The sequence below is a fragment of the Ailuropoda melanoleuca genome, chromosome X, assembly GCF_002007445.2.
Source record: "Ailuropoda melanoleuca isolate Jingjing chromosome X, ASM200744v2, whole genome shotgun sequence".
Taxonomy (NCBI): Eukaryota; Metazoa; Chordata; class Mammalia; order Carnivora; family Ursidae; genus Ailuropoda; species Ailuropoda melanoleuca.
The window spans coordinates 73,185,558-73,198,789 of record NC_048238.1 but is presented as its reverse complement, the minus strand read 5'-3'; the positions used below and the strand labels follow the sequence as shown (position 1 = coordinate 73,198,789).

The following is a 13,232-nucleotide window of genomic DNA, read 5'->3' as shown; positions in this document are numbered from 1 at the left end:
GCTTGTATTTATATGTGATGTTCAGAGATTAAGACACTGCAAAGACTGGCTCAATTGCCTGGTGGAAGTCTCTAAAGGCTAGTGGAATTAAAAAGAGTTGGAACATATCCAAGGATCTGTGGAAGGAGGAAAGGCAGACATCATACCAGGGTTATTTAACTAGGAGGTGGAATTTTTTTAAATAATTTTTATTTTGTTATATTAGTCACCATTAGTACATCCCCAGTTTTTGATGCAATGTTCCATGATTCATTACTTGTGTATAACACCCAGTGCACCATGCAATATGTGCCCTCCTTAATACCCATCACCGGCCTATCCCAATCCCCCAAGCCCCTCCCCTCTGAAGCCCTCGGTTTGTTTAGGAGGTGGAATTTAAGCTAAGACTTGAAGGATAGATAGTGTTTGAATATACTGAGAAGGAAGAACTTTCAGATTATTGAAAACAGAATGATCACATGCCTTTAGAAATAAGCTTGTACAGGAGACAAGCCTGAGAGATGACTGGAGTTCAAGGGAAAAGACCATTGAGGGAACAGTTTGATGGCAAGTGAAAAAGCAGGAAAGAAGGATCTCAAAAGAATGTACCCCTCAAAATTAAGACTAGATTTGTTTTTATTGCTGTTTTGTTTTTATTTTACGTTCTAGATTATTTTTCCCTAAGATACTGGCAAACTATAATTCCAAGGGGGAAACTATCAATTGCATTCCTATAAGTCATTTTTTTCCCGAATGATTTTATTGCTAAGGAAAGTCTATTTTAAGGCTATTATAATTGACAGCATCTCATTCATTTATTACTTTATTAATAAAACCAATTTCTCAGAAAATTGATCTTTTTGCCATCAATGAATCAGGGGCCCAACTAGTAAATTTCCTTTCTCATTTTAGCTAACTAGAGGACTGGACAATGTGAAAGAGAATATATCTATTATAATCAACCCAGCAACCTTTTCATAAAGCACAGGGTTATGCATTAGTGCCTGTGTCAAAACTGCTATATAAATATAACAAAACATGTCATTTTTTGAACTGTAAGCAAGTTAGTTAATTTTTGCTGTAGAAGAAGGAAACCAAAAAGATATGCCCCAAATCATGAATATTTAAAAGTATACCTTATTTTCTTTTGGAATACTAACATTTTCTTTTCAGAAAATCACTCTTTTAATTAACAACAACTAATATTATTGCATGTCTTTCACCTGAGTATGCTCTCACGAAACAGAAGAGAAGAAACAAACTAACAAAATCAATAATACAGATAAGCCACACAAGTTTAATTTTCATGTTAACTATATTAAATGTGCACAAAATGTACATCTGTAGTACTGGAAGAAAAGGGATTCATTTTAAACCATGGCAAACCTGAATTAAAGCCATTCACTCATATTGCAAGTGAATTGTAAGTTCCTATGGGTCAGGGACATGTCTCTTCAGCTCATCCATGTAACCCCAGAATTTAGCAGGAGTGACAAATTGATGGTGTTTTTTTTTTAAGATTTCATGTATTTGACAGAGAGAAAGCGTGTATGCACAAGCAGGGGGAGCTGCAGATATAAGGAGAGGGGGATGCTGGCTCCCTGCTGAGCAGGGAGTCCAATGGGGGGCTCGATCCCAGGACCCTGAGACCATGATCTGAGCCAAAGGCAGATGCTTAACCAACTGAGCCACCCAGGCGCCCCAAATAGATGGTTCAGAATGAATATGTTAAATGATTGAATGAATTGAGTACTGATAAATATATCTAAAAAGGAGACTGCTATACAGTTAAGAGGAAAAAAAACTTGTAAGTAAAAATGTATTGAAAGACAAATTTTGTGGGGCGCCTGGGTGGCTCAGTCGTTAAGCGTCTGCCTTCAGCTCAGGGCGTGATCCCTGCGTTCTGGGATCGAGCCCCGCATCAGGCTCCTCCTTTGGGAGGCTGCTTCTTCCTCTCCCACTTCCCCTGCTTGTGTTCCCTCTCTTGCTGCTGTCTCTCTCTCTCTGTGAAATAAATAAATAAAATCTTGAAAAGAAAGAAAGAAAGAAAGACAAATTTTGTATGCCAAAAATATACCAGTAGCCATTAAAACTGTGCAGCAATAAAATGTCAACTGGTTGTCAGACAACAGAAGATATACTTAACTGGACATCTGGAAGAAAATAGAGTTAAAGTGAAGATTCGAGGTTCTCAAGCTGTGGTACCCAGACCAGTAGCATCAATATCACCTGTGAACTTATTAAGTTCAAATTCATGGACCCGCACCCCACACTAACTGAATCAGTAACTCTATGGGTGGAGCTCAGCCATTCGTGTTTTATCAGGCTTTCCAGAAGATCCTGATGCATGCTAAAGTTTCAGAACCACTATCTCAATTCAATCCCTTGTTGAAAACCTTTCTATAATGTCCACTGTCCTTCCTAAAGTCCATTATATGAAGTGTAACAATCTTCCCTTGACAACTGAAGATTCTGAAAAGTCTTGGTTATTATTTTGAAAAAAACAGTGCTATTCTTGACTTGAACTAGAAATGGAAATATAGCCAGCAAGTGTACACTGACCTCACTTATGTTCTAAATATCTCTTTTTAAATAAACATATCTTTGACCAAAGCTCATTTTCTTGTTTTTGACTATTTCTGCTATAGTGGGAAGGAGCAACAATTCTAGCAACTGCAGTGTAGGTTTGAGATACCCTCTAAAACTTACATCTCATTGATCAGTAATTTGTGATAGTATAGCATAAATAGGCTAAGGAAAGGATAAGTCAAGTAACATTTAGAAAAGAACTCCTGGGATTTATGTTTAAACATAAGTGTATATACTTAGAAAAATGTAAATGCACCCATATGTTCATGCCAAATGCTAATTAGAATTGATATTTATCCAGTCATTATTTTTAAGTCCATCAGGTAGTCTCCTTAGCCATACCTCCAATTTACAAGCAAATGTACATAAAAAGTTAAAAGCAGCAAAACTGTATTTGACAAGAAATATGTTAGATATTCCCAGTGTTCATTTGAGTCCTCCCCTATTTTACCCTGAAACCCCCTGCCAGGAACTTAAGTTTCCTGAAATTATTCCATATTTATCACTCCCATCTCCAGGAATCAGAACACAGTTTGTCATACTGCTTTGAGCAGTTAAGTTCCTAAATTTTCCTGTGGTGCACAAAAGTACAAAAGTGACATCTCAGATTATGAAAATGTATTTCCTCAAGTGAGACTTAGTCTTAGGAAATAAGATCAAGGTAATTACATACATACCCAAAGTTGGTGCCTCTGGCCAGGGGGGCTCAGCTTGAAAAAAGCACCATAGAAGGACACAATGTTTTTGTGGAAGGAGTACTTCTTCAAAAGGTTGAGTTCAGTTCTGAGATCCTCTTCCTCATCCTGCAGAATAAGAATAGACAGCAGACAATAAAACTCCTAAGCTATGCCAGTTAATAACTATGGGATTCTAAACTATGGTAGAACAAAGGAAATCTTATGGCTACCCATTATGTCACAGAGAAATTTATAATAAAACCTCAACTAGAAATGTCAGAGAACAGAGACCTCTGGTTAACTGGGAATTTGGGAGAAAACAAAGCTTAATTGAAGATCCTTTAAATTCATTGCCTCTCAAAGTGTGATCCCTGAACCAGCAGCAATCGCCACTGTATAAAGTTTTCAATGAATAGAATCATTACACTTTTGTTTATTTTGTAGCAGTTTTGTTGAGATATGATTTACATACCATATAATTCATCATTTAAAGTATAAAATTCAATGGTTTTTAGTATATTTACAGAATTATACAACCATCACCACAATCCTTTTTAAAACATTTTTATCACCCCAAAAGGAAACTTCATGCTCTTTAGTTATCACTCCCAAATTCTACTACACACACATCCCAGCTTTAATGAACCACTCATATATTTTCTATTTCTTTAGATATATCTTATCTTGGACATCTATGTGGAATTTTCTGACTTTTTTTCCAAGATTCATCCATATTATAGAACATATCATTATTTTATTCATTTTCACTAATCAGTTGAAAGACATTTGGGTTATTTACACCTTTTGGCTATTATGAATAATGCTGCTGTGGGCATTCATATCAAGTTTTTGTGTGAATATATGATTTTATTTCTTTCTGGTCATGCCCAGTAGTGGAATTGTTAGGTCAAATGCTAACTCCGCATTTAACATTTTGATGAAATGCCAAATCGTTTTCCAAATGCTGCACCTATTCATACTCCCAAGAGCAATGATGATTCCAATTTCTCCATAGTCTCACCAACACCTATTATTTTCTGTTTTATTATTATAGCCATCCTAGTGGGTTTCGAGTGATCTCATTGTGGTTTTCCCTTGCAATTCCCTGATGACTAATCATATTAATGATCTGTTCATGTACTTGTTAGCCATTTGTATATGATCTTCAGAGGAATGTCTAATTGAAAACCTTTGCCTCTATTTTCTAATTGGGTTGTCTCTTTATTATTGAATTGTAAGATTTATTTATATATTCTAGATCCAAGTACTTAATAAGGTATATGATTTGCAAACATTTTCTCCCATTCTATGGGTTGTCTTTTCACTATCTTGATAGTGTCCTTTGAGAAACAAAATTTTTAATTTTGATGAAGTCTGGTTTATTGATATCTTGTCTTATTGTTTTTATTTTTGGTGTCATATCTAAGGATCCATTGCCAAATCTAAGGTCATGAAAATTTATTCCAATGTTTCCTTCTAAACATTTTGTAGTTCTAGTTATCACATTTTGACTTTTGATCATTTTGAGTTAATTTGCATATAAACTAGGGGTGTAAGTTAATTCTTTTACGTGTGGATATCTAGTTGTCTCAGCATTATTTGTTGAAAAGAGTATTTTTCTCCATGAATTGTCTTTGCACCCTTGTCAAAAATCCATTGACCATAGATATATGGAAACAGTCTTATTCCACTGATCTGTATATCTATCCTTATGCCTATACCACACTGACTTGGTTTATGACTCATTGCATTTTAAAGGAACAGGTTTGATCTGTGCTAATCTTTTATAAAGGTATGCTTAAAGTCGTTTATTTTCTTAATCACACCAGTGATACATAGGGAAAAATGTATTTATATATATGAAGTTAAATATGTAAATGCTATATACTCACTGAATATTTCCTTCTATTAGTGGTAACAGTTGAGTATATATTCCTCCAATCATTTTTATTCTTCCAGAATATATATATCTCACTACTCTGCAACTTGCATGTCTTATTCAATACCTAGAGAATATGTTTCTGTATCAATAAACATAAATGCACTTATTTTTTATGGATGCCTAGAATTGTGCAGATTAAAGATATGGATCTGCCACCAAGGGGACAGGTCGGGGCTAAAGGTACTATTTTTGAGGATTATCTCTACAGTGATAATTGAAGCTATCCTTTTCTATGGGATCTCCAAGGTAGAATACATAATTTCAAGAGATATTTTTAGTAGAAGACAGTAGGATGTCATCAAAAAAGAGCATCTAGGGGCACCTGGGTGGCTCAGTTAAGCATCCAACTCTTGATTTGGGCTCAGGTCATGATCTCAGGCTCCCAGTGCAGGACCTGCTTAAGATTATCTCTCCCTCTCTTTCCACTTCCTTCCCTCCCACCCCATCTTTCTCTCCCTCTCTAAAAAAAGAAATATCTACATCGGGCATTAGGACACCTGGTTTTACCACTAATAACTAAAAGTTGGAAATTTACTTAATCTTCCCAAAATTGAATTTATCCTCAAAAATCTGATGGAAGTTGGCAGCCATTACCTATCTCCATGGAACATTAATGGAGCCAAATGGGATAATTAACGTAAAGTTCTTTGAAGTCCTTGAAAGAAGAATGTTATAAATGCAAGGTATTATCATATAGTATCTTTGTTACTTGACCTTCTCATTTGCATTAGAGTGTTATCAGAGCTATACACCTTTTTCCACGTTTTGCCCTAATATACAAACATCAGCAACTTTTGTTTCCATCACATTTGTTATACTGGGGTGAAATGGAAAGCTATACTCCCTCCTAAGATTCAGCTGTCCGCTTATACAAGGACAACCAAGTAGTTTCCATATGTTCCATAATCTATCTGTAACTCTTCTTAGCCAATCTGAAAAAAGCTCTTTGCTTCTCAGTAATTTGAAAATCATCAGACTTTATGTGTATACAGGTGCAATGCTTTGGAGAAAAATATCTTAAAATATTAACTTTAAAAAGTAACTTAAATTGTTAGGAATTTCCAACGAGCATATCATTGGTTTACGCATGTAGGTATCATATCCCTAACTTAAAGGAAGTTACATACAAGGAAATAAGATTCACGTACATGAATGATATAACCATTGATGAATCCAGGATAGTGCATAATGAAGTTGAGTGTGATATGAAATCACTCAGGAAGTGATTACACTTGACAAATGGATTAACCACCTGGGTCCTTTGAATTCCTACTAGCTCTAAATTTCATTTGATTAAATAAGAAAGTTCTACTGTATCTATAAAAGTTCAATTCATATAGCCTTTTCAAGAGTACTCTTATTGTACAAAGTAAATACATATAGTAGTATATAAAGAAAAGATTATTTGATCAAAAAGTGTAATTTTTTATTACATTTTTTATTTGAGTATATTTGACATACAATGTTACATTAGTTTCAAGTGTATGACATAGTGATTCAATTTCTCTATATGTTATGCTACGCTTACCACAAGTGTAGGTACCATCTGTCACCACACAACACTGTTATAATATCACCAACTGTATTCCCTATCCTCACCTTTCATCCTGTGACTTACTCATTCCATAACTGGAAGCCTGTATCTCCCACTCCCCTTCACCTGTTTTACCCAACCCCTTACTTTCTCCCCTCTGGCAACCATCACTTTGTTCTCTGTATTTATAGATCTGATTCTGCTGTTCTTTTATTTATTTGCTTTTTTAGATTCCACATGAGTGAAATCATATGGTATTTGTCTTTCTCAGTCTGACTTATTTTACCTAGAATGGCTAAAATTAAAAGACAAGAAATTACAAGTGTTGGAAAGGATGTGGAGAAAAAGGAACCCTCATGCAGCGTTGACAGGAATGTAAATTGATATATCCACTGCGGAAAACAGTACGGAAGTTCCTCAAAAAACTAAAAATAGAAAAGAAGACTTTTTAATTAAAAGTAGTTGAGCTCCTGTTCTGAAAACCAGTGAAAAAGGATACCTTTGACTTCTCTGGGGCAATGAATCAGAAAAGGGCCAACTGGCATGAAAAGTAATTAAGGAATTAACCTCTATCTTTAGTTCTCCCCAGAATTTCCTTCAATTACCTTGACTTGAAGACCTGAGTAGGGGAAAATGTATTTTCATCTTTGAACTGAAATTAATAGGTAGCTGAATATATCTAGTCAGTTATCATTTTCCTTCTTAGCTTATTCTCTGAGACCCAGTAGATAAGATGGACAATTTTTTTTATATTTAGCTGTAGTGTTGTTGGACTTTAAAATTTGTTATGAAATAAATATAAGGCAATGTAGTAGGTTCTGAAATGTCCCCAAGAATTCATAATATATCTTGAAAAAAGTCTGAAATTTCAGAAAAATGACTAGCAGCTGCAGACCATTCTTTAATATTTCCCTGGGATTTTCCGGTGGATTTACCCATAAATATTCAACAACTAGAAAATAAATCTAAATACCTATCTGTCTTTGGGGGAAGGAGATGGGTCCTAGTTTCTCCAGCTGGAAACCCAATGACAGGTTCTCTCTTTGTATTTATTGTGTAATAAAGGTAGAAATAAATAAAACAATCAACTTGTAGCATGAGATTTCTATAGAAGTTCAAGTTCCAGTCTCATCCCAGACTCCCAAGGAAGCTCAGTTAATAAGCTCCCTTTGAATTCCCTTAACCTGTTTTCCACAAAGCTAAAAGTTGATCCTTGTGACTTTCATTCTTGCCATGTAGGACCACTGAACTTTCTGCTTTCTCTCTGATGTGGCTGTCCTTTGAAATGGTAACAACATTTGTCATCATATAGAAAAAAACTCAGGAACTAGCAATTCTGTATGTACATGGACACTCTCAGTCCCTAGCAAGACATCATGGTTGTTTTGAAAGGAATATGAATTCATAAAGAGTGTGATAAATAGGCATGAGATGATGGTGTGGGGTGAGAACACAAAGAACATGTAAAAGAGAAGCAGGGGCCAGACTGAGTCCTTTAATTTGTTTGGTAGTTTGATTATCAAAGAGCTTTTTTTCTTTCTTTCTGAGTTAGAAAGTTCATGTCCTCAAGCAAGAATAGTGCTCCAGGCAGCTATGCAGTTGCATTTGACCATAGTTTTAACCCTGTTTATATAAGTAGGGCAAATATTCTGGTGCCATTTTACCTGTGAGGAATCTGAGGCCTAGAGAGGTAAGACCAGTATTCCAAGTATTTCTCAGCTAAATTTAGGGGCAGACTTGGGATTTAAACTCGTGTGTCTGGATTTTCACATTATTGTTATTTCTATAAACCCTTGACTCAAAGAGATGCATGTGCAGGTCACAAACTTCTTATCCCAAAGGATTCAGGATGATTTAGAGATACTAACTGGCTGATCAGCTAGCAGTTATTTTTCTTACTAAAATATATAATCAGAGAGTTCAAAGTTCCCAACTAGAAAAACTTTTAAGAGTGAGTTTCCCACATAAATGTAAACTCCCCCAAAACCAATAAACCAAGATCAGATATGTTTGGAAAGCATTAGTATGTTTGCCATTCTCAATTAACAGGAAGTTGAGCTTATGAGAAACACATAAGTACATTATATCCATCAGGCCAAGTGGGTAATTTAAAACTCTCACACATATCCCAGTAATATGATGCTATAGCATTTCCTGGCTCAGGGCCAATTGATCCCAGAGTAGCCTGAATATCCTATTTTTTGTCAAAAAGAGGCAGCTCAAGGATACCACAACTTCCTTTATAATTTCACCCAGTTCTAGAACCAAAATATTTTTCCCTGTGGAAAGAATACCACAGGGCATTTGGGGAAGAAAGTGATTTATTAACAGAAATGTTCGATGAAACCGAAATTAGTCAAACAATTATTTTTTTCATGCCTTATCCTTTGCAGCTTCTTGATCTACCAAAGCGTGTTATTAATCAGCACTATATGTTTCATTTGGATATGCTTTGTTTTCTGAGATACTTGTAAACAAAACAGGAACCTGGTGCTTACTAGATGAATCATGAAGCTGTTTATCCATACCTTTCTAATATAAATACAAAGTCTTTCTGAATGTGATTGTGTTAATGGAAAAAGTTATTTTGAATCTTGAGATCATATTTATTAAGGCACAAAAGGTTGAAAATATTTGAATACCAGATAGCTAAGGAGGAAGGTAAGAAATAAAGATATCAATGAGTTATATTGTAAGAGCAGAAATTCCACTTTTAAACCCACAGAATATTTTGATAGATCACTAACATCTACCAAAAAATAATTTTCTTTGATCTTATTCTAGAGTCAGAAAATTATTAGAGTCATAGAGATTGCTTTGTAAGACAGTTAAAAAGCTTCAAGTAGAAAGCATCTTCACACTTCTTTACGTATTCAAGCACTGTGCCAGATGTCTGAAGACTTTTAGGTTGGATAGCCTGTGGTTTTCTGTCTGCTATTGTTCTTAAAATAAAAAAGAGTAGTCCTCATTTAGCTCATATGCAATAGCAATGTTTCTTAGAATCATAATGGGAGACCAGCCAGTCTGGAATACCCTATAAAAGGTGTAAAAAAAGACCTTGCAAAGGCCAATTTGAGGCAAAATTTTCTCTTGGTTTCATTATCTCTTTTGTTGCTACTCAGCTAAACGAGTCTATGTTCTGTGGATATAATCAATCCTTCACCTGCTGTCAACACTTACCTGTTTAGGGAACCATTTCTTCTAGCTCCTGCTTTCTGACAGATGTTAGTGTTCAAATATAATGATTGAATCTATGTGAATGTGTTAAAGGATAATATGTTATCACTTCCAGGCAAGAATATTTTAGTGGTGGCCTTCTACAGATAATGATACAAAGGGTTAGTTTAAAGTTGAAAATTAAAGGAAAGACAACTTGAAAGCTAAAGGGGACTTTCAGTACTCACGCTGTATCTCCATCCGACAGACTTTTGATATTTATTCACTCTCACTCTCCTTCCTATTTCAGGTAAAGGGGTCTGCAAGACCAAGAATAAAATGTTATTAGACCCATTGGTACACTCTGAAAATGATTTATTTTTAAATATTTTGTGTTCTTTTGGCACTAAATTGAAGAGTAACATAATATTCTTCCTGTCTCAATTTTCGCTAATAATTTTACTTAAAAAATCAGATTTTTTTATTATATTATGTTAGTCACCATACAGTACATCCCTGGTTTTTGATGTAAAGTTCGATGATTCATTAGTTACGTATAACACCTAGTGCACCATGCAATACGTGCCCTCCTCACTACCCATAACCAGCCTATCCCATTCCCCCACCACCCTCCCCTCTGAAGCCCTCAGTTTGTTTCTCAGAGTCCATAAAGGGATAAAGAAAGGGGGGCAATCAGAGGAGGGAGTGAAGCATGGGAGACTATGGACTAAAAAATCAGATTCTTATATATACAGAAACTTGGCACTAAATTCATAATAACAGATTTAACTGCCAGATTAATGAGAAAGTTACAATTTGATATTAGTAAAGTGCTATTTCTCCTTACAAAATGAAGTAATTGAAGCTATCTATGGGCTGAACACACTTTTTAAATATTTCAAAAGTTAGAGTATCTAAAATGTAGATTAAATATAAGTCAAAAGCTTTTCAAGTCAAAACAAGGAGCTAAGTATTTTAGAAAGTCGCACTGAAAAATTAATAGGCTGATTATTTGGAAGCCATGGTTTGTTGGCAAAATAAATCCACAAAACTTCAAAATCCCTTGAAATTCACATTGGTTTATGACATTTTTTTCAACATTTGACATTTACTGACAAAATAAAAAACATAAAACTCCTTAAATAGTTTCAGCAATTCACTCCCTGCACAAATTGGAAAGGAACAGTTTATGGCATTGACAACAGTTCAGTGAATATGTATAGTTTTTCAATCATAACATTTGAGAATTTTTCTTTAGGGTATAGTGAAGTGAAAAATTTTTGACCTTTGCTATGTTCATGCTAATATTATCTTGAGAAAGTGAGGCACTCACTCTAAAGAAAGAAGACAGAAATCAGTGCTTAGCAAATCCTATGACAATGTTATGAACCATGACACAACTTTATGAATGTTAGCAGGAGCAGTGCCAGTTAAACTGTCTCTCTTGCTCATCTGTTAGTAAATGCCTGAAAAATGTGCATCTCTGGCAAGGTCTTTCCTTCTACCTGTCATTGAGAATCTAATGGCTTCAATTATCAAAAGGAATGGTTGGGACAGGGAAACGTATGTGATGGAACACAGGAGGATGAACACAATAGTAGAGGAAATCTCTTTGCTATCCCTAGAAATAATCAACTAGAAATAGGCAACAATATAGATATTTTCTTCATTCTTATAGAATGACAAAATATGTAGACCTTTCGTTGTAAAACATTTCTTACGTATAAATATACTAATTCAATAATAAAGATACTATACTAATAAATAGAAATAATATTAAGTGATAAATATAAAAATCCAGATTAACATAACATAATTATAATTATGTATAATAATGACTAAAAAACAAATATTTTCTGAGCTGTTTATCCCAAGACCATAGTCCATTAAGTGAACAGAATATGGACAAGATATATTACCTTACGAGCATTCATCACTTTAACAGCTGTAAATGCACCAGTTTTTTCATGGAGTCCCTGAAACATAGGATAGTAATAAACATTATATGCTATCTATATAATCAAGAAGCAAGCATTCATGGATGAATGGATAAATATATATAATGGATATATATAATGGAATATTATTCAGCCATAAAAATAAGAAAATCTTGCCATTTGCTATAACATGGATGGAGCTGGACAGTATAATGCTAAGTGAAATAAGTCATAGAAAGACAAATACCATATGATTTCACTCATACATGGAATATAAGAAACAAAACAAATGAGCAAAATAAATAAAAACAACAAATCAGAAAACAGACTCTTAACTATAGAGAACAAACTGATGTTTACTAAGGAGGAGGTGGGGGATGGGTGAAAAAGGTAAAGGGGATTAAAAGTACACTTATCTTGATATGCACTGAATAATGTATAGAATTGTTGAATCACTGTATTGTACACCTGAAACTAATATAACAATATATGTTTACTGGAATTAAATTTTTTAAATTAATAAATAATAAAATTAAATAAGGTCAAACATTGTAGCCTATTATGGAATATAGCATATTACATATAGAAGAAATATCAGGTATTATATAGAGAACAGATATATTAAATTGTGAATATTTTATTTTATTTCAAAAGATTTATTTATTTTAGAGAGAGAGAGAGTGCAAGTGGGGGAGGGGAAGAGGGAGTGAGAGAATCTTAAGCAGACTCCCCACTGAGCACGAGCCCCATGTGGGGCTTTATCCCAGGACCCATGAGATCATGACCTGAACTGAAATCACAAGTCCAGTGCTTAATGAATGGAGCTGCCCAGGCGCCCCTAAATTATGAATATTTTGAAGAAATTCCAACCAGCTCACTTGAAAAATCAAGCAAGTTTATGGAGTAGGTTTGCTTTTTTGTGTTTGTATTAAAATAGTGGACATAATTGGCCATTTGAAGGCATTGTTTTCTTTGTATCTTTAGTCAATTTACATGGCACCAGAGCATCGATATGAAAAGTAAAAATTTCTGATTGAAGACAGGGAAAAAGGAGATGTTAATACTCAACATTTTTTCAACTGATTATGTGGTATTATGCAGACATATCTTTTCAATGGACCCCTCTTAAACACTAAACAAGTTTTTCCATAATGATCACAGGTAAAATTGATACATAAGTAATCCAATGTCCTGTAAACTGTTTAGTATGTCCTCAGTCATGAGAAACAATGATATTTCTGAAAGGAAGAAGTTCTGAAAGATTCTTTCTTTTTTTAAAAGATTTTACTTATTTGTTTATTTTAGAGAGACAGAGTGGGAGCAGAAGGAGGAGCAGAGGTGGAGGAACTCTGCACTGAGCATGGAGCCCTATACTAGGCTCTATCTCAGGACCCCGAGATCATGACTTGAGCCTAAAC

The 13,232-nt window shown here is 34.6% G+C and overlaps 1 protein-coding gene across 3 annotated transcripts in view; it reads right to left on the bottom strand.

The window, feature by feature from the left end:
• NRK (Nik related kinase) overlaps nt 1–13,232 on the bottom strand; it is a 132,854-nt gene that overhangs the window by 59,842 nt on the left and 59,780 nt on the right. For all 3 annotated transcript variants that reach the window (XM_034649733.1, XM_019809123.2, XM_019809124.2), the window contains exons 3-5: nt 11,797–11,853; nt 10,126–10,197; nt 3,246–3,371 (exon numbers count right to left, since the gene is read on the bottom strand). In XM_034649733.1, coding sequence (XP_034505624.1) covers nt 3,246–3,371; nt 10,126–10,197; nt 11,797–11,853 — 255 coding nt within the window. The remainder of the gene's footprint in view (nt 1–3,245; nt 3,372–10,125; nt 10,198–11,796; nt 11,854–13,232) is intronic.